The sequence below is a fragment of the Chiloscyllium plagiosum genome, chromosome 15, assembly GCF_004010195.1.
Source record: "Chiloscyllium plagiosum isolate BGI_BamShark_2017 chromosome 15, ASM401019v2, whole genome shotgun sequence".
In the NCBI taxonomy this organism is placed as follows: Eukaryota; Metazoa; Chordata; class Chondrichthyes; order Orectolobiformes; family Hemiscylliidae; genus Chiloscyllium; species Chiloscyllium plagiosum.
In genome coordinates, this window is record NC_057724.1 from 44,948,961 (window position 1) to 44,971,585 (window position 22,625).

General features: G+C 38.5%; 1 protein-coding gene across 4 annotated transcripts in view; it reads left to right on the forward strand.

The window, feature by feature from the left end:
- LOC122557277 (phosphatidylinositol-binding clathrin assembly protein-like) overlaps positions 1–22,625 on the forward strand; it is a 114,191-nt gene that overhangs the window by 11,344 nt on the left and 80,222 nt on the right. For 3 of the 4 annotated variants that reach the window (XM_043704800.1, XM_043704797.1, XM_043704801.1), the window contains exons 2-8: positions 452–527; positions 686–788; positions 1,321–1,414; positions 5,060–5,171; positions 18,442–18,468; positions 18,550–18,656; positions 18,821–18,862. In XM_043704800.1, the coding sequence (XP_043560735.1) occupies positions 452–527; positions 686–788; positions 1,321–1,414; positions 5,060–5,171; positions 18,442–18,468; positions 18,550–18,656; positions 18,821–18,862 (561 nt within the window). The remainder of the gene's footprint in view (positions 1–451; positions 528–685; positions 789–1,320; positions 1,415–5,059; positions 5,172–18,441; positions 18,469–18,549; positions 18,657–18,820; positions 18,863–22,625) is intronic. The other variant, XM_043704799.1, reaches the window with a different exon arrangement.

A 22,625-nucleotide genomic window follows, 5' to 3' on the forward strand; every position in this document is an offset into this window, starting at 1 on the left:
AGAAGATTAGTCAAGCATGATTTCCCCTTCATAAATCCATGCTGACTCTGTCCTATCCTGTTACTACTATCCAGATGTGCCGTAATTTCATCCTTTATAATAGACTCCAGCGTCTTTCCCACCACTGAGGTCCCATCCTCTGCCATTTCCACCACCTCACGTATTCTTCCATCCCATCTCACTCTGGATCTATGCTTTGTCACTTTCCAACCTTTACCATCCACTTTTTCCTTTTGCTCCATAATACCTTTAATTCCGAATCTCCCTCGCCCTCAAACATCTTTTGATCTTGCACACTGTTCCACTCCCTTGTCACACCTTTTTCAGCACCATAAAGTCTATCTCTTTTCCAACTGTCTTCAGTACCAAAGAAAAGTCTTCTTGTGCTCTTAGGTCAAGTAATTTTGATATTAAATTTCAATTACTAGCTAACTACCTTTCTTTCTTGCAGCGTTTTATACAGTATTTGGCTTCAAGAAATACTTTGTTCAACTTGAATAATTTTTTGGATAAAAGTGCCATGCAAGGTAAGCTGTATTTGAGTAAACAATAATTGATTATTACCAAGATATACAGATTATTAAAGTCTGTATCACTTGTTCTTGAGTTCTATTTTAAATTGATAGTGTAAATAAACTTAATGTTGACCATTACTTTTTTTTCTTTTTTGTTCCTTCCTTTATAGGGTATGACATGTCCACTTTCATCAGACGGTATAGCAGATACCTTAATGAAAAGGCACTCTCGTACAGACTAATGGCAGTTGACTTCACCAAAATGAAAAGAGGGTATGTCCTACCCAAGTAGGCACACAAAGCTTAGATAACTTCTTCTATATATTTAGTAATGTTGGATTGAATCCTCTTCAGTAGTTGTTAGATAGGATTAATTAATACAGATAATGACATTTTATTTTTAATAGGTGCATTGTAATTGCATTTATAAAAGTTTGCATTAATATCCTATATATGTTTATAATGAAACACCTCTGTTCAACAGACTTTATGGTCTGTCATGGCTTTTTAACATTTTATAAATTGTTTTTTTTTGAAAGAGGTGGAGATCTGGAAAGAATATTACAAAATATGAACTTGTATGTACAAATTTTAATAGTTTAGCATTAGAGCAGAATGTTGTTGCATCCTGTGATTTACAAAACCGCATTGGTCATTCGCTAATTCTTGTAGATGTATGAAACATCTGAACATTGTTGAAATTTGCCTAACAAATGTATTTTTAGCTGGATAATGAATGTGAGAAATCATCAATTAATATTTTTAATGTATAAATCATGCAGTGAAATATTGTATGCCCTTTCAGGATGGATGGAGTAATGAGAACAATGAATACAGAGAAATTGCTGAAAACGCTGCCTCTTATACAAAATCAGCTGGATGCACTTCTAGATTTTGATGTATGTGCAATGTTTTTTAATGTACCGTACCCAGTGACTTTGCTTAATTTATGATTTGTTGGTAGTCAGTATACATCGTTGAAAATGTTTGCTTTTTGTTGGAAAATTCTTTGTCAAGTGTGACAATATCTTGCTTTTATAAAAGTTAATTCCGCTTTCTGTTACATTGATGTTTAATCTCTGGTAATGATGCAGGATGGCATTTAATGCCCTTTGTGCAATATCGATGGTGGGGCAAAAGCACTGAATCAGGTGAGAGGCAGTTAGTTGGGGGGATTCAATTCCACTCTAGTTTGTTTGCGTTTTTGCAGAAATGTCCATGGACAGCCTTCCTGTCCCACTGCTAATTAATGCTACTTAAGAGCCTCATTCCCTACTGCTGAAAGGGTGCTTATGCAAGGAGCATGACTGACAAACCCGAATGTTGCTGTTTGAGGTCTGATGGGTTGTCCCTTGATCAAATTCACTTTAATCAAGGAACCCAGCAACAGGAAAGCTGATAACCATTTAAATACCCAACTCAGCTGGGTGTATAATGATTTTTGGCCAGTATTTTACTTTCTTCCAACTGTTAATTAATTGTTTCCGTTTGCTTCTTTTGGGGCTGAATATAGAAAGTGATCCACACTTAGCAGCCATGCAATTGAAAAGAAGTGGCAGACATTCTTTCCCTATCACTTGCCATCACATACTTGTGACCTGGGATCCAGTGACTATCCTAGGCCTTGGATGACTACCACACCACAGCAGCTACCACCTGTATGGTGGTGCTGGCCTCTAAATGGCTGGCTGTTCTAAGCAGTGTCTGAGTGACGAATGATAATGGACCTCTCTAAAAGAGGGAACATGGGGCTTTTACTGGATCTCCAGCTGGTTGCCTCTATTAAATTCTGTAGTCTGAATACTACTGGCCTGCTGGGAATGTAGAAAGCAAGGCGTTTAGAGCAGATGGATGGTTGGTTTGGTTTTTGTTTTGATTACCGACGTGACTCCAATGGTAATCTTAATTCAAATCACACTATTCTGTTAGATCTTGATGTGAAATTTTACTTAGAAAACTAAATAGCTTTGTAACATCAATGTTGATGTATAATCGATGCTTTCTAATTCAAAGTTTTTATAAATCCACTAGAGTCTTGTGTTCCACAACTGATATTTCCATATGATCAGATATGAATAGGATATACATTAGAATTTTAAATTCATTTATTGCAAGTGTTGTGTAGTGAAGCTCAAACAAGCTTGGACAGCACCTTTATCACTCAGTTAAATATTCTATATTCTTCCAGACTCAACATTGAATTCAACAATCTTGAACAATAGTGACATAGTGGTAATGTAATGGTCTTATTAGCTCAGCTCTATTATATTTTGGGGAAGTGGGTTTGAATCTCACCAGGGCAGATGTGAATTTGAATTTAATAACTGGATTTAAGAAATGGCTACCCTAATAGCCATGTTATGTCTGTCAATTAATGTAAAGACTCATCTTGTCCAGTATTGCCTGCTTACAGAAGGAAATCTGCCATCCTTACCAGGTCTGGCCTGCATATGACTGCCCTCTGCTGCCCTAGGCTGTGATGCTGACATTACATGAACAAACTAAAAAGATGTTTCCTGTTTTAGTTCCTTTGCATTTTTCTGTTCTGTTCTTTTTTTTGCTTTTGAGCATCTGCTTTAGGTACATTTTTTGTTTCTTGCCCTATCACTATTCCTTTTGACCCTCTAAGATTAATTCTTCTGTCATTCAGTCTCTCCTGTCTACCATTCTGTCTCAATTTCCATACTTTGTTCCCAATCCATGCTTAAAACTACGTCTCTAACATTTCCTAGTTTTGACTTGAGATCACCAACCTGAAGCATAGCTGTTCTTTTTTCCACAGATGATGCCTGACCTGTTGAGTTTCTAGCATTTTGTTTCTTTGAATTTTTACCATCTGCAGTATTCTTTTGAGCTTGTGCTGCTTCACCAGCCCTTCCACCAGCAATAACATCGGTTACTTGCAGAATGAAATTGTGCATTTAAGTTCTGATGAACTGGTGTGACATTACTATTTCACATCATAAATTTGATGTCTGAGTGAGGTTGGTCGTTTAGTTCCACTTCCAGTTTTATTGAACCATTCCCATCCATATTAGGTTCTGTAGTTAAAGAGTTGTCTTAATTTCAGTAGTGTAGGGTAGATTGGAATTGGGTTGAAAAACATTGCGTAAAGCGATGGATTAACACATTGTTACTTCAACAATCTCCCATCTATCCAACCCAAACTTTGGGTCCGCTACGTAGATGACACCTTTGTCATCACAAAATGAAACAAATTGGAGGAAACCTACAACACCATCAATATCCTGACAGGCCATAAAATTCACAAAAGAGAAGGAGAATGACAACAGGCTCCCATTCCTAGTCGTGATAGTTGAATATACAGTTAAGAGCTTCAAGCCAGCGTCTACAGAAAAACAACACACTGACCAAATACTTCAGAAGCAATCACCCCAACACCCGCAAATGAAGCTGCATCAAGACATTATTTCAACTAGCTATATCACACTGCAGCACCCAAGAACTACAAAAATCAGAAGAAAAAATATATCTACGAAATGTTTTTGAGAAAAACTGGTACCCAATAGACACAATCTGTTGATTCCTAAGAAATAAACCCAAACATGCAGACACAACATAATCAAAAACTATAACCACATTACCTTGCATCAAAGACATATATCAGAAATGACTTAAAGACTACTCCGACCCCTTGGCATCATGGTAACCAACAAACCTACCAACCACACTTAGCGACTAATGAGCCTAAAGGATCCAGTGGATACCACGAGCAAAACTAAAGTCATTTCTAAGATACCATGCAAGAACTGTTTTTTTAAAAAAAACTATATCTGACAAACTAGCAGAAACTTGCCTCCAGGATACATGAACACCAAATGGCCACTATCACTGGTTTCTATACAAACAAAGAAGGGCACCACATTGGGACAAAGCACACATCCTAGGACAGGTGAAACAAAGACACTCGTGAGACTCCATCAATGAACAAATCTATTTAGACCCTATCTACCTTGCCTTGGGGAAAAAAAACTGGAAATGTTATCACCCACCTTAAGAAACGAAGACCTATAAATAGAGAGGCAGGGCATACCACCAGTGCTTCACCATAGGTGCTCACTGATGTTACCTTGCTGGTGATGAAGCGCCTAAAAACAAACCTTCAAGCTCAGTGAGCTAACTTGCATAACATTCTCTGTATCAGCATCCTTGAATTTTTAGCATTTGCTTTAATTTATGTGCTGATAGATTAAAAAGGAATTTGCCTGAGGGAAACACTCAGTCTGACTTGTACTGACTCTCTGGGTGAAATTCTTCTGACTTAGTTGTGACTTGATTATCAATCAACTGCACAATATATTTTTAAGTTTTAATTCCTGACATACATCCAAATTTGAGTAGCAACAACCCAGCTGCTCCAGTTAGAGAGCTACAACTTTGCAGTTATCTTTTCCAGACACATTAATCAGGCAAGATTCAGACTTCATCTACTTCGTATGTTGAAATCAAGGTTCAGTTTATGATTTGTATTTTTAAATCATTGGGTTTTTTAAACATAATGTTTCTGTTTTCTTTGGATACAGGCAAACCCCAATGAACTAACTAATGGAGTAATAAATGCTGCCTTCATGCTACTGTTCAAAGATTCAATCAGGCTTTTTGCTGCCTACAATGAAGGGATCATCAACTTACTGGGTGAGCAATGAATTGAGGGGAGATTTGGCTTTGAACAAGACCTGTAACAGAAGACTTGAAGTAACAAAGAGGATTGACCAGGACAGAGCAGTAGATGTGATCTATATGGACTTCACTAAGGCTTTCGACAAAGTTCCCCATGGGAGACTGATTAGCAAGGTTAGATCTCATGGAAGAGAGGGAGAATTAGCCATTTGGATACAGAACTGGCTCAAAGGTAGAAGACGTGGTGGAGGGTTGTTTTTCAGACTGGAGGCCTGTGACCAGTGGAGTGCCACAAGGATCGGTGCTGGGTCCCCTACTTTTTGTCATTTACGTAAATGATTTGGATGCAAGCATAAGAGGTACAGTTAGTAAGTTTGCACATGACACCAAAATTGGAGGTGTAGTGGACAGCAAAGAGGGCTACCTCCGATTACAACAGGATCTGGACCAGGTGGGCCAATGGGCTGAGAAGTGGCAGATGGAGTTTAATTCAGATAAATGTGAGGTGCTGCATTTTGGGAAAGCAAATCTTAGCAGGACTTGTACACTTAATAGGGAGTGTTGTTGAACATGGGGATCCTGGAGTGCAGGTTGCTCCTTGAAGTGGTGTCGCAGGTAGATTGTATAGTGAAGAAGGCGTTTTGTATGCTTTCCTTTTATTGGTCACATGATTGAGTACAGGAGTTGGGAGGTCATGCTGCGGCTGTACAGGACATTGGTTAGGCCACTGTTGGAATGTTGCATGCAATTCTGGTCTCCTTCCTATCGGAAAGATGTTGTGAAACTTGAAAGGGTTCAGAAAATATTTACAAGGATGTTGCCAGGGTTGGAGGATTTGAGCTATAGGGAGAGGCTGAACAGGCTGGGGCTGTTTTCCCTGGAATGTTGGAGGCTGAGGGGTAACCTTATAGAGGTTTACAAAATTGAGGGGCATGGATTGGATAAATAGACAATGTCTTTTCCCTGGGGTTGGGTAGTCCAGAACTAGAGGGCATAGGTTTAGGGAGAGGGGAAAGATATAAAAGAGACCTAAGGGGCAACGTTTTCACGCAGAGGGTAGGACGTGGAGAGAATGAGCTGCCAGAGGATGTGGTGGAGGCTGGTATAATTGCAACATATTTTAAAAGGCATTTGGATGGGTATATGAATAGGAAGGGTTTGGAGGGATATGGGCTGGGTGCTGGCAGGTGGGACAAGATTAGGTTGGAATATCTGGTCGGCATGGACGGGTTGGACCGAAGGGTCTGTTTCCATACTGTACATCTGACTCTGACTTGTTACAATGTTATAGATCACAACTTAGTGCACTGAATCTGTCCTTTTAGTAAGGTATTTCATGCAGACTGGGTTTATTCAGCTTATTCCATATCTGTTGTAACTGGACAAGTCACGCCATTTGTTCCATTTAAATGCAAAAGGTAAAGTTATCCACTGTATGGGTAACAATTCTGCTTTGACTATCTTTTTAATTTGTTTTATTTAGGAACACTTGCTGTAAGTTTTTTTTTTTAAATGCCTTGACAGCCTATTCTTAACTTCCTTTCTGATTAAACAGTTATGGTATTTCCTGACTGCTGTCCCATAGCTTGTCCAAAGAGAAGCACTGACTTAAATCTTCAGTTTATGCACTGTTAATTTGTGCCACATAGCAAATGAAATCCCCATTTCACCTCCATTGTGCAAAATATGTTTTGAGTTTTTACATCAGTTCAGCTCTTCTCAAGATAAGATCCTCTGTTTACTTATTGCTCTACACATAGAGACACAGTTGGAAGTGTGAATTGGAACAGAGAATTTATATAATAGACTCCATACAGGAAGAGACCATTTAGGTTTCTGTATAAATTGTATCACTGGAGATAAATGCTCTAACTTAATTCTCCTGCTCTTAGTCTTTTTCCCCCTTTTGAACATTTTTTTTCCCCCTGTGCGTAGCTCCCTTTAATTAAAACTGGCCTGGAATTTCTTGTTGATTAGCCATTTTCGACAATCCACAAGCATAGTCTTCCAAAAATGGTGGGAAATTGCAGAGGGGAAAGACTGCTGCTGATTTAAGCAATCATTCCTGAATCTTTAGTCAATATTCTAGGGAATATATGATTATAAACCTTATATTAGGAATATAGGACTTAAGCAGTGGAACAGGCACTTCAAGACTGCTCCTTTTTTTTGATAAGTAATGGCTGATCCGGTAGTGATCTCAATTACACCTTCTTGTCTGTAACTCTTGATTCCTTAGTTTATCAAATGTCTATCTAGCTCAGCCTTGAATAAATTTAATGACCCAGCCTCCACTGCTCATGGGGAAGGCAGGTCCATAAATTAACAATCCCTTGAAAAAAATCTTCCTCATCTTAAGAACACCCTCTTGTTCTTAACCTGCGTTTTCTAGTTCTAGTCAGCTTTCTCTCTCTTGCCCCCTCTTTCCCCCCCCCCCAAAAAGGAAGTATCCTCCAGTATCTACCCTATTAACTCCCCTCAAGTTTGTTTTTAATCTTTCAATAAGGCCACATTCAATTTTTCTACTCCAAAGGATATAGGTCCAACTTGTTAACCTCTACTCATAAAATAAGCCTCTCAACCCAGGAAGCAGTCAAGGGGACTTTCTCTGAGCTACTTGTAAGGAATTATTTTTCTTTTACAAACCTAATATTGGATGCAGTAATTTGTGTTCTCACCAAGACACTGTCCAGCTGCAGTGACCATTTGCTAATTTTACATTCAATTCCTTTAGCAATAAAGACAAACATTCCATTTGTGTTTCTAATCGTCTGTATCTGCCAATTAATGTACAAGGATACCCAGGCCTCATTGTTCTTTTTAATAACTTCCTGAATCAGAATGGTTATGCCAGAGGAGGTCATTCAGCCCATTGTCTGCATTGGCTCTCCCAGTGAGCACTGACCGTGCCATAGCACATCATCTTGTTACTATTCAAATAATCATCCAGTGTAATCTTGAATGCCCTGTTTGAACCATATTTCCAGGTAATGCATTTTAGACCTTAACTACTTGGTGCGTAAACAAGATTTTTTTTTTGTCATATTTGCTTCAGGTCACTTTAAACTTGTGCCCTCACATTCTTGTTCCTTTTGTACAGCTGGGAGCAATTTCTTCCTAGCTACTTGGTTCAGACTGACATTTTCAAAGTCACAAGCAATCAAATCTCCTCTTGGCCTTCTCTCCAAATCCAAAAGTGTGGCACTGGAAAAGCACAGCAGGTCAGGCATCATCAGAGGGAGCAGGAGAATCGACGTTTAGGGAATAAGCCCTTTGTCATGAATGAAACCCAAAATGTTGATTCTCCTATTCCTTGGATGCTGCCTAACCCGCTGTGTTTTACCAACGCCATGCTTTTCGACTCAGACACTTCAGCGTCTGCAGTCCTCACATTTTCTCCAAGGAAAACAATCATGACTTCTCCAGTCTGTCTTCAATAATGAAGTTTCTCATCTCTGGAATCACACTTGTAAACATCTTCTGTCCTCTCTCTCCAATGTTCTGTCTGTGCTCTCACATCTTAGGCAAATTCAGTACAACCTCCTTGCTCTTATACTCCTATTAATAAAGGTTTGCTACTGCATATTTTAATAACTGGTGTCTCCATATGTCATAGTCATAGTTGTACAGCATGCCAACTGGATATCCTAAATTAATCTAGTCCCATTTAGCCCATATCTCTCTCAACCCTTCCTATTCATGTATCCATCTAAATGGCTTTTAAATGTTGTAATTGTACCAGCTTCTACCACTTTCTATGGCAGCTGATTCCTTACATGCACCATCCTCTGCATGAAAAGGTTACCCTTATGGGTCCCTCTTCTATCTCTTCCTTCTCACCTTAAACCTATGCCCCCTCTCTCTAATTTTGGACTCCCTAACCTGTGAATAAAACCATGGCTGCTGCTCACCCTATCCATGCCCATCATTATTTTATAAACTTCTAAGGTCACCACTCCACCTCCGCTCCAGGGAAAATTGCCCCAGCCCCTCTCTATAGCTCAAATCCTTCAACCCTGGCAGCATTCTTTTGTAAGTCTTTTCTGATCCCTTTTCCAAGTTTCACAACATCCTTTCATAGCAAGGAGACTAGAATTGAATGCAGTATTCCAAAAGTGGCCTAACCAATGTCCTGTACAGCTGCAACATTACTTCCTAACTCTTATACTCAATGCACTGACAAAAACTGACAGCATATCAAACACCACCTTTACAACCTTGTCGACATGCAATTTCACCTTCAAGGAACTATGAAGCTGCACCCACGATCTCTTTGTTCGGCAACTCTCCCCACGACCCTACCCTTTAAGTGTACAAGTCCTGCCCTGATTTGCCTTTGCATTTTGCAACTCTTTGCATTTATGTAAATTAAACTCCATCTGCCACCCCTCGGCCTCTGCCACCTTTTTAATAATTAATTCATGTTTGTATACACAGATCTCGGCTCCTGCACATGCTTTTGAGTAAATACTTTTCATCTTTGTCTCTCCATGGTTCTTCCACAAACATTATCACTTCACACTTCTCGGCATTGAACATATCTGCCACTATCTTTCCACTCCAACTTGTCAAATGCCCTTTTTGTGGTTCTGTACTGTCCTCCGCAAATTTACAATGCTCCCAAATTTTGCATCATCCACAGATTCGGAAGTTATACCCTTTGCACCAAGGGCTAGCTCCTTAATATACATCAGGGAAAAGGATCCCAGCATCCACCTCCAGGAACTCCACAGCAGACCTTCTTCCAGCCTGAAAACCATTCAATAATTATTTCTGTTTTTTCTATCATTCAGTGGATTTTATATCCATGTAGGTAGCATCCTTTTATTCCACAAACTGACTTTGTTCACAAGTCGTCTGTTGTTTGACACTGAATCAAACACCTGTTTGGAAGTCCAATGTACACTACATCGCAGCATCATCCTCCTCAGCACCTACCTTTTCTAAACAATTGTTATTTAAACCTGATTTTCTCTTACTACAATGCTGACTATCTTTAATCTAATTTGGTCATGAGTAATTCTGTCCAGAATAATTGATTCTAAATATTTTCCCCACCACTGAAGAAAAATTGACCTGTAACTGCTGGGCTTGTCCTCCACTTTTTTTTTAAACTAGCGTATACTGTTTACTATTCTCCAGTCCTCTGGCACCATTTCCGAGTCTAAAGAAGATGGGAAAAGTTATGGCTGGTGTCTGTAATTTCCACTCACTTCCTTCATCCTTAGATGGATTTTTTTCAGTCCTGGTACCAGTGTCTTGCTGAGTTTAAGTACAGACGGTCCAGCCGATACCACCACCATTTTTTAATAAATTTTTGACCCCTAGTGACTAAATTTCCTCCTCTGTCACCATTGCCTGCGTAATATCTGCTTCCTAGGCAGATATTCATTCAATACCTCAGCCGTGCCTCTGCTTCTGTGTAAACCTCCTTTTGGTCCCTAATTGGCTCTGCTTCTCCTTATATCACATTCCTCCTACTAATATGCCTATTTAAAAAAAAAACTTGGGGTTCACTTTTGTTAGCTTCCAGTCTCTCTTCATGATCCCTTTTCATCTCATTTGTTTTACATCTTTCTGAACACTTCGTATTCAGCTTGATTCTCCATTATATTTTCTACTTAACACGTCATGAGCATACCTTTTCTTCTTATTGATTAGATTACCTACAGTGCGGAAACAGGCCCTTTGGCCCAGCAAATCCACACCGAGCCTCCAAAGAGCAACCCATCCAGACCCATTCCCCTACTCGTGCACCTATCACTATGGGCAATTTAGCATGGCCAATTCACCTGACCTGCACATCTTTGGAGTGTGGTAGCAACCCGGAGCACCTGGAGGAAAGCCACGCAGACACTAGGAGCATGTGCAAACTCCATGCAGACAGTCACCCGAGGCTGGAATTGAACTCTGGTCCCTGGCGCTGCAAAGCAGCAGTGCTAACCACTGAGCCACCGTGCTGCCCCCACTTAATATCTTAATTGGTATTTTTTTCGTGCAGCTTTGGATTTACTTGCCCTATAGTTCCTTTTTGAGGGAATATAACTTGACCATACCTGAACCATGTCTTGAGGCAGCCTGTTGTTTAGCTATAACTTTCCTGCCAGTCTTTAGCTGCAGTTTATTTGGCTCAGTTCTGTTTTATCTGATGTTGAAGTCGGCACTCCCCCGGTTCATGTTCTGGATTGTTCTTTTCCACTGTTTTAAACCTTGTTTTATACAATGATCACTCTCTCCTAAATGTTTTGTTTCCACTGGCATTTGATCTGCTTGGCTCACTTTCTCAAGAACCATGTCTGGTTGTGTCTCCTTTGTTTAGATTAGATTCCCTGTAGTATGGAAATCGGGCCACTTGGCCCAACAAGTCCACACCGACCCTTCAAAGAGTAACCCACACAGACCTATTTCCCTCTGTCTAATGCACTTAACACTAGACAATTTAGCATGGCCAGTTCACTGACCTGCACATCCTTGGATTGTGGGAGGAAACTGGAACACCAGAAGAAATCAGACACTGGGAGAATGTGTGTGGAGTTTGCACAGTCACCCGAGGTAGGAATTGAACCTGGGTCTCTGGTACTGTGAGGCAGCACTGCTAACCACTGAGCTACCATGCTTCCTAAAGATGTCGGACTAAAGATCTACTATAGAAAATTCTCCTGAATACAATCTGCATGCACTTGCCACTCTCTGCCTTCTCACAATCATTATCCTAGTGGATAGTTGGATAATTAAAATTCTCCTCTAGTTATTCAAAATGTTTGCACCTTGTTATTTTTCTTCTTAATAGCCACTGCTGGTTGGCTGGTAAAACGAGCCTCGCAATGTAATTGCACTTTTTGTCCCTCAGTTGTAGCCAACTTAAAGCTGGTCTTGAGCACTGTGGTATGTTATTCTCTCCAATTATCTTCTTAGCCATATTGCCATCTGTGCTCCTTTTCTTCTTTTTCCTATCTTTCTTGCACACACTTACATTGAGGAATATTTAACATCCAGCCTTGTCTTTTTTTTTTCTATTTTTTTCTTTGGCCAGTGACAAGCAGTGCCCTTCACAAAAGACAATGCTGTGTGAAATCTCCTGTTTATTTGTTTTTTTTTCCCCCACACTCCTGCCTAACTGTGGTAGTGCTTATTATTTTTTCCCCCAGCACTCCAGCCTTGTTATTGCTTGAACTAAATCGTTGTTACAGCAATATGCACCTGCAGCTTGTTAATTTTATTTGCTATAATCCATGCATTCACATACAATGTAACCCTGATTTTGGCTTGTATTTATTCCTTATTCCAATTCCACCTCTAACTTAATATCCTCTCTTCTGCTGCTAAGTGAGCGTCACAGTATTTTATGTACCTGGTATTCCTTCTTCACATCTACACCTGCAGAAATGCATATTTTTATTCCCTAACAAATGAAAACCCTGTTGCTACTGCAATACCAGTTGTCTGTCTTCCCTCCGCTGCTGGTGAGCCACCTGTGGTGTCACAGGCTCGGTTTGCACAGTATTCCTCTGAGGAACGGTTGACTTATGCAGTGTCTAGATGGAAAACTGATTGGCAAATAACATGGTTTTGGGAGACTCCACCACCAGTCTGGTTTACTTGTTAGTCACCCGTGCCTTATTTGCCTGGATGCTGCTATCTTTGTGACAACTGCCCTAAATACTATTGATGTATTCCTCTGCCCCCATACATCCCAAAATGACTCCAGCATCTGCTCAACTCTGAAACCCGGGGCCTGAATTTCTGCATCTGTTGACAATCATGCACATGCTTGATTTGATATTTAGTGTTCACAATATTGCACGTACCCCAGATTGGGTGTTCATATGATTGATACTACCATAGTTTAAAATTTACTTTTGAACTACTTATTATAAACTGGAGATTAGAGTAGAAATTAGTATTACTTACCCATACTCACCAATCAACTTCTACTTTACTGCTTATAAATTGAATACTTAAAAGTCTGAACAGATTCCTACAAGATTAGGAAAAGGAAAAGCTAAGGAGTACCTCTTTCTCCTCACCAAATTACTTCACCTTTCTAAATGTCTAGCACTCCATTCAGTTTTAATTATATATTCTAAAACTAAAATGTTAGTTGAATCTCCTTTGCAGCAAACAACTGTTAGGACTAGTTTCCTTGATTTGGCAGCTGTTCCATAAGCAGAGAGTTTGTATATTCCTGCTTAGGCCCCTGAATTTAAACTGTAAATTTCAGTTAATTCTTAAATGCTAAATACAAGCAAATTTAGATGGAGATCGAGATTCCTTCAACTCTCAACACTGCATTTTTTTTACACATTCACTTTAATTCCTTTTCCTAATTTAAATATTTATAGAAACTCTTGCTATTTGCTTTTATATCACATATGTCTTCAGGAAGAGAAGTTATAAAGTTCAAGTCTTGGGAACTAGTCTGGGTAAATACATAATTTGCCATTTGTCTTTCTGAAGAATTAGTTATCCAAACTAAAAACAAATTATTTTTAAATGATCACCAGTCTGACTATGAAATTCTTTTTGATGTGTATTTAGTTAAGATTAGTTTTTGTACACATTCATATTTTATATATGAAGATGAGAATGCTGCTTATCTTGTTAATGAAAACCTGATTCTTTCTGCTGTTTGCAGTCAAAACTGGTATTCTTGATTTTAAGTCTGTGTATTATTCTGCTTACATTAATGTACATCTACAATATTTAAATAGAAGATTTAATTTCAGGGTAAATAAAACCTTGCATAAAATTTTCCTGCTTGCCTCCCTGCAAAGGTAAATTTTGTTTTGAATTGAAAACAAACACATTCCATGAAGCTTTCGATGTTTTTAAGAATTTTTAATGCAGTCACAAACCACTTTGTGGATCTAGAAATGTGCAAGTTTAAAAATTTAGTTTTTTAAAAATAAAACTACTGAATTATCCTTCGGAGCCACAGTTATACATTAGGGCTTTAAAAATACATACCGACTTAAATACAGCTGAGCAATGCATACCTGATTAAATCTCTGAAGTTGCATAAAGCATGTCTGGCTTAAAATGAATAGTGTTAAAATAGATTAGCTTGTAGCCATAATATTCATTTTATATTTGTCTGCAACATATGGCACACCACAGTGGAAAGAAGAGGGTGTCATTTTTGTAACAGAAAGACCACATTCATTAGGGGAGTCTATGGAATGCAGGTTGATCTTAAGTAGAATAGAAATTTTGGGGTGGCTCAGTGGTTGGCACTACTGCCTCTCAGTACCAGGGACCTGGGTTCAATTCCGGCCTTGGGCAACCGTGTGCGGAGTTTCCTCCGGGTGCTCTTGGTTTCCTCAGTCCAGATGTGCAGATTAGATGGATTGGCCATACTAAATTGCCCATAATGTCCAGGGATGTGTAAGTTAGGTTGATTTAGCCATGGGAAATGCAGGGTAACAGGGATAGGGTAGGCAGTAGAGTCTAGGTGGGGTGCTCTTCGGAGAGTTTGTGTAGACTTGTTGGGCCAAATGGTCTACTTCCACTCTAGTGATTCTATATAGTGTCTTCAATTTATTCATAATAGTTTTTAATATCCATCATCCATTACCTTGCTAAGGACAGGTTCCTAACTTTAGCTTAAATGGAATAGATGTTTCTTTTGGTCTTCAAGCGACCTGTGGAAAATTGTCCCTCCATTCTCCTTTCCTAAATATGTCTAGCAACTTTATTCTCTCCTGCAAAATGGAATGAGTGTAATTGTTAACACTTTATTTTAGTAATCTACTTGGAAAGCTAGTAGATTTAAAAACTTTTTCAAATAAATTTTAAAAGAATGGTAGTGAATTTAGCCTCTGCCAGGACCTTAAAAAGACTAGAGGTTTGCCATTGCTTGTTTGTGGGCAAGTATCATAGAAACTCTGGTTGAACTCTGGTGTGTTTTAGTGGAAAGTATGCTTTGAGATAATGCAACATCGGGAAGTTGACCTAGTAGTTGATCTTACACCAAAAAACTTTCCTCAGCATCATTTTTACAATTTTTAAACATGCCACTGAAAGCCAGAGTCATGGAAAAAATCCTGCTTAGTAATAATTTTATTACTACATTTTTTTGTTACACTGCTTTGTAAACCGTCCCAATTCTTGATCAACATCCCCTTACCATGATCATCTTTTATTAACTGGCAATGGAAGCTTTTGGCGGCTGGTAGTTTAGAGACATGTAAAAATGGAACAATGCCGCAAGTTCCTTTAAATAATCTAAAGTAGACTGATATCAAGAGAATATGTGGGGCTAAAGTTGCAAATGCTATTTAGAATGCATCCAAGATTATTTCTTGCACCAATGTTTCTAAGGGAATAAGGAAAGAGGCATTGTCTAATTCAGGTTCTTGGAAGCGAAGTGGGACAAATAACTGCTATTAAGAGTTGCACAATTGGGAAATTCCCTGACTTAGTGAATACACAGTGGTATGTTTCCATCACTGGGTAAAATTCCTGGAAATCCCACTCCAAATGGACTGCAGCGATTCAAGAAGGCAGCTCAACATTGCCACCTCAAGGATAACTAAGTCCACATCCCAAGAATAAACACAAAGCTAGTGAGATTTTATGTAAGAATTATAAACTGTAATGAGTTGAAGATCGGGTACTGGCCAAGAAAATTGCAAAATTTACGGAGGGGGAAGAAAAGGATATTTGCATTTAACTAACAGTGCGCAAAAATAATCAAGCAAGACACTGATCCTTATTAATTTTCCAGAAGTGAGATGTATGGTGTAATTTTCTTAAAGTTTCCAATAAGGCAGAAATGGATGCTATCCAAGTGCCAATTTTCCCACACTGGTCTTGGGAATTATTTTATTCAGAGATAAGTGGAGTGAGTCATTGAACTGCTCAAAGCTGAGTTAATGTTTTTAGTCAAAGGTGAAGCCAGAGGTTACAGACGATGACCTTTAAAATGGAATAGAGGCCAAAGCAGAAGCCACGATCTTACCAAATGCATAGCAGGTTCGAAGGGCCAAATAGCCTACTCTTGCTTGTAACTTTTCTGCATTCTGAAGAAGTCAGATTCAACTCTGTTAACTTTAGCTCTTCACAGATGCTGCTAAACCTGGGTTTTTCCAGCACTTTCTTTTTGTTTCTACTACATCAAATATCTGTATAATTATTTGGTGTCAGATGTCCAAAGTTTTCCGTGTTGAGTAGAGTAAAACCTTTAGGTGAAGATGACTGTTTGCTCATATTTGGTATCTTTTCACTAGCAGTAAAATCAGTTTAAGCCTTGTGCAGGTTAGTGACTTTGCCTCTAGCAGAATTTTTTTTAACATAAGGATTACTATAGCAGGATAAAGTCCTCTGACATAAGACACTGGTACTGGGTATCAGATTACTTAACAGGCCCTTCGGCCCAACAAGTCCACACCGCCCTGCCGAAGCGCAACCCACCCATACCCCCTACATTTACCCCTTACCTAACACTACGGACAATTTAGCATGGCCAATTCACCTGACCTGCACATCTTTGGTCTGTGGAGGAAACTGGAGCACCCGGAGGAAACCCACGCAGACACTGGGAGAACGTGAAAACTCCACACAGTCAGTCGCCTGAGGCGGGAATTGAACCCGTTCTCTGGCGCTGAGGCAGCAATGCTAACCACTGTGCCACCGTGCTGCCCACATGGTATTAATGGTATCATGGTATTAAATAATTCAGATATTATGTAACATGTGTGTCTGGGTTAATATTAAGCTGTTAGGTTGCAATGGATGACGCTAAACTTAGAGTTGTAAACTTGGAGGGCCATGTGGAAGTCTAAAAGGAAATTGGCATATTTGTGGATAGGGCAGACAGGTGACCAATGAGGCTCAATACTGAAGTATGAGGCAATGCACTTTGGTTGGAAGAACATGGAAAGACAACTGTAAATAAGAGGTATAATTATAAAAGTTGCAGGAGCAGGGGGACCTGTGTATGTGTGCAGATCATTTAAAGGTGACAGGGCAGGTGTTGGAAGAAATTTCTAAAGTGTATGGTATTCTTGGCTTTATTAGTGAGAGCGTAAAGTACAAGTTCAACATCTCCTTGCACAAGGTATATGTTGGACTTGAGATGGAGAATTAAGTATGGTTATGGGTGCCACATCATAGGAAAGATGCGAATGCAATGGAGGGTGTGGAAGTGATTTACAAGAATGGTTCCAGGAATGGAAAACTCCATTTGAGGATAAGTTGAAGTTGGGGGTATTCTCCTTGGAGAGAAGAAGGCTGAGAGAAGTCAGAGGTTTTTTGAAATCAGCAAACTGGACAGTAAGGAAGAGCTGTCCCACTTGTAAAAAAAAATTTGAACAAGAAGGCGTTGATTTAAAGTGATGTGCAGTGGAAGCAAGAGTAATGTAAGATTTTTTTTTTAGATACAGCAACTGGTTAGGGTATGGGTTGCATTACCTGGAAATGTGATGGTGGCAGATTTAGTTGAGGCATTTGAAAGTATTTGGATGGAAATGGTGTGCAAAGATCTGGGGGGGAAAGGCAGGAGACTGGCACTAGAATGGTCATGGCTTCTTTCTGTGCCATAACCATTCTAATTCTGAGATGAGTATTGTTCCACTAGAATGTCTTGTTTTAAGTAGTAATCTGAGGTAAGATGGAGTGAGACCTTTTTTATACCCTCTGGTCATGTGCTGTGATAGTGATATTGTGAACATGACTCTGAGGCATGTTAGCCATGAGACATAACCCAACAGAGATGATCCTTTGTTACTTTGATTCATAGTATACAGCAACTTATTTTAAGCTTCAAACCACTGGTATTTTAAGTCACCAAGCAAAGTTGAGTATTACATTTCAAGGAAGGAAAGACATGATACTACTAGCTATTGCACTTATATGCTGTACTCTTAATATTCTTATTTTGAATGACAACATTACGCAAGTTACTTCGTGTAACCATTTTGAAAAAGAACAACCATGTTAAATTGGCTAGAACCAGGGTCAAATAAAAATGTGTATCACTACTTAGTTGAGAGTAGGTAAAGGGAGAGTGTGATTCACCTTAAGATTTTTATAACCAGCTTGGAAGTTCTGCTCAAACTATTTCAGTAGTATTGAATATCTTCAAAATTGAGTGATTTGCCATCTGTTGTGTAAATAAAAGCTATCAGAAAATTACAGAAATCAAGTTTTAATCTGAAGAAATTATGCCATTTATATTTTTGGAATGTTTATAGTGGGCATTTTTCTCAATGTTGACAGAAACATTGCATATAATTAGGTTCATTTTATTTCCTGTTTTCATGCATTGCAATGGCTCTGACCACAGCAGCTTTAAAAACAAATACAGTAGCAGGTATGGAAAATTCTTAAATGCATTTTAAATGTTTTTTAATAATTTTGAAAACTTACTAAAATCTTGTTTGCTTTCTTCCAGAGAAATACTTTGATATGAAGAAAAATCAGTGCAAAGAAGCCTTAGACATCTACAAAAAATTTCTGGCTAGAATGACCAAGCTATCTGAATTTCTCAAAACTGCGGAGGTGAATATGCATTTATGCTTGTCTGCAGTCTTTCTCCCAAACCCACCACTTCCCCTCTTTTTTTCCTGTATATGAAACATTCTGTAAGCATGCAATCACTTTCCGTTTTTTTTATTTACTTGCCACTGCATGAAGTAATGTGAACTTTTTCTTTGTTGACACAGCAAGTTGGAATTGATCAGGGTGACATTCCAGATCTTACTCAGGTCAGTGTACATATCATTTAGCTTTGTCCATTTCCCAGCTCGTGAGGTTTTAAGTTTCTTTCCTACAGAGTGCATGAGTCTCTGTGTATACATGATTTATACATGTATATTTTATGTGAACTCTGCTTTGTGCCTGTATACATTGCATTGTATGAAGTAGTGCCAAGCCTTTGCCATGTGATTTGAAGGGAACTTCATCAATGTATTTGAATTTGTTTATTTTCATGATCTAGATTAACCTGCTGAATGCTGGTTTAGAATGATTTGATGGAAGCAATGGTAATAATGCACACTGAACTCAGACAGCTTAATATTTTCTGCAATGCCCAAAGAGCATCTGAATTGAATGTGCATTGCTACTTTTATAATCTTTCATTCATCTCAAATGTTTGATTACTCCCTCCTGTACTTACAATCAGAATACATGATTATTAGTTGAGTGAGATTTAAATACAAGTTCTGTGTTAAAGCAAGAATGTCCTAGGTGTGCTGCTGATTGAACAGGTCAAAATATTTAAGTAAAATGTCTGAAAACTTTAGCACTATTGACTCATGTAGGTGGGTTAAATCATAATGTGCATGAGATCTGATTTCTAACACAAGGACATTCTGTTCTTTATCCAAAAAATCAAGTTCTATCTTGATTCTTAAAACAAGATAATGAGTGATGTTCATTGTGCATCAGTCAAACAAATCAGCACAGGAGTTAGTAATAGGCAATGTAAAATTTGCATAATGTGTTTTTCCATTATTGGTTTTAATGTCCCAGCAATGACATTAGGTTAGAAAAGAAGAGTGGCAATAAGTCCCAATTTCCTGTGTTAAGCATTGAGATGTATTTAAGAGTACACCACATGTTATGATTCAAAATTTAGTTGATTCATATGCCTTGCACATAATTGCTTTGTTTGGAGTGTTGCCCTGTACAAGTCAAAGGGTGACAATTTCAAGTTGTGATAACTTAAAACAGATTGGTGGTCAAGCTTGGCTAGATTTTTAAGAGGAAATATTCACCATCGATTCTGCTAAATTGCTAGTTGGTCATCCTCGTTTGAAAGTATGTGTACATTGGATGAATCCGATTCGGCAATAGCTGGTCTCATGATGACCAACTATTTCTAGCAGTTGATAACCAGACAATCTCATAAATGAGCCTATGGAAAGATGTCAGAGGATCACAACTGACTTTGTGAAAATATCTTGGCATTAGTAGGGAAAAATTGTTCTAAATTTTATTCCCTTTATAAAAACCAGCTTGTTGTCTTTGCATTGAAGGCAGTTGTTTCATCTGTGCTCCAAAACTGCATGCATTAAGTGAGCAAGACATTCACTGTTTTTATTACACTTTTTTTTCCAGATTATAAGTACCTCCTGAACTGTTTTTATTTTAAAAGTCCTGATTGTGTTTCTATGGAAGCTGATTTACAATATGAAGTGGAGCTATGTTAAAATAGATTATGGGGTAGGGGTGCTAGTTGTAAAACTTATTGATCTAGGATATAAATTGAATTAGAATTGTTGGTTACCTAAAACTACAATAGCTTGCTTTCTGTATTATTTGAATGCTACATATTTGATACTTGTCTATACCCAACCTGCATGTCTCCTGTAAGAAAAGTAAACCTATTCTAGAGCATTTACTACATAAAATGATGCTAGTTGAATCTTGAGCATTGAAATAATAGTTTGTATTAAGCTTTTAAATTCAAGCTTACCACACAAGGCCTCGATGATTTCATGTCACCCGCCTCTCTCTTCCACCCCCCCCCCCCCCCCCCAAAAGCCACCACTATTTGATTACTGCTGAAATAGTGAGAATTTGTCTGTTACCGTCAACTGCTACATTGCCATTTTAAAAAATCTACTTTGCAGAATGGTTCAGTTGAGTCACATTTCATCATAATTTAGTCACCATTAGTCAAAATGATTAACCTGCTTCCAAAGAACTTGTAATTAGATTATATTCTTCCAGTTGAAGATGCCAGCCCAATGATGTAATCGTATTGTTTGTAAAATACTAATTACAGGTTTAAATTAGTTTAGTATCCTAAAGAATGCTTACATTGTTTCATGTGAGAAGGTATGCGAATTTTTATTTTGCAATTTTGTGGTAGTGGGAATGCAAGGGGAAAAGGACTTAAAAGCATATTTTGGCCAAACCTGCATTCTGATGATAGTAAATGACTAATATAAAGTTTTGGGATCACTTTTGAACTCCAATTTGAAAATCAGACAGTATGTCTGTTGCAGATGTTGTGAAATGAAGGTATTTTTATTTGATGTATTTGACACTTCCTGAAATGACTAGTCTAATATTACTTGACACACTTATTAGTTTTCTAGATTGTAGTTCATCTTTTTTATTTTCATCCTTGAGCATCTAAGTTATTTTCTTCTTTGTCTTCAGCCAAGCATTTGTGGGTGGTTCACTTTCCTCAACTTTCTGACTTCTGCTCTATCTTTCCCATGTTGGTGCAACTGAGATTGGAGAATTACTTTGTATCCATAGCCTGTCACTTTTCCAAGGCTTAACAGTGATGCAACTACCAGGCTGACTCTTTTTTTTCCATTCAGTGCTGTGAAATGCCATACATCCTTGTGAAAATTACACCTATATGCACAAAGGTATCTATGGCCCACAAGCTAAAAGTCAAGTCTCCAATGTTAAATAGTTAATGTGCAGTTCATTTTTCCTAAACACATTTTAAGATAGAAATTTAGTATAAGGCTGTCCATAGTTATCATTTTACAAATCTTGTATTTAATAATCACTTAGATGAAAAACTCAAACCATTTTCATAATTGTGCTGCTTAAGGTTTTGTTAGATATAGTACATCTTTAAGATCAGTGTTTAATACTATTTAGTTGGGGGATTTTATTCAACAGGAGTAACAGGGAAACAGTTGCTGTTAGAGCTTCACCTTGTTTATTGGAGAAATACTATTTTATTTATTAACCCAGGTTACTGCATTTGTTGTCTTCCAAATATAATTTTTCATCTTCTAATATTAGGTAACTATTTTAGGAACAGCAAATGGCTGCACTCCAAGTTATCATTAACTTTTACTGGGAAAGCCAAACCTTTTGAAGTGAGCTTAAATGGGTTTTAAAAAAAAAAACACGTTTTCTTCAGTTTCAATGCAAGTGATTACATTACATTACATTACATTACAGTGTGGAAACAGGCCCTTCGGCCCAACAAGTCCACACCGACCCGCCGAAGCGCAACCCACCCATACCCCTACGTTTACCCCTTACCCAACACTACGGGCTGTATTGTGATAACTTTTTCCAGATTTTATTAATGAAGACTAGAGTAAGCTTACAGATATTCCTTGTGCTGAATTAATGGCAACAAATCATAGAATCCCTACAGTGTGGAAACGGGCCATTTGGCCGAACAAATCTACACCAACCTTCTAAAAAGTAACTCACCCTGACCCTATTATTCTACATTTACTTCTGACCAATGCACCAAACACGCTCATCCCTGAATACTGTGGGCAATTTAGTATGGCCAATTCGCCTAACCTGCACATCTTTGGACTGTGGGAGGAAACTGAAGCACTCTGAGGAACCCACTCAGACAAAGGGAGAATGTGTAAATGAACCCGGGTCCCTGGCACTGAGGCAGCAGTGCTAACAACTGAGCCATGGTCCTGCCCCCAAGATGCTACATGTCATAGATTGAAATTTTGTGGATTTTCTTAAAAGGGGTTAGGTGCTTTCTACTACTGAAACTAATTATTTGTTTTCCTGAAT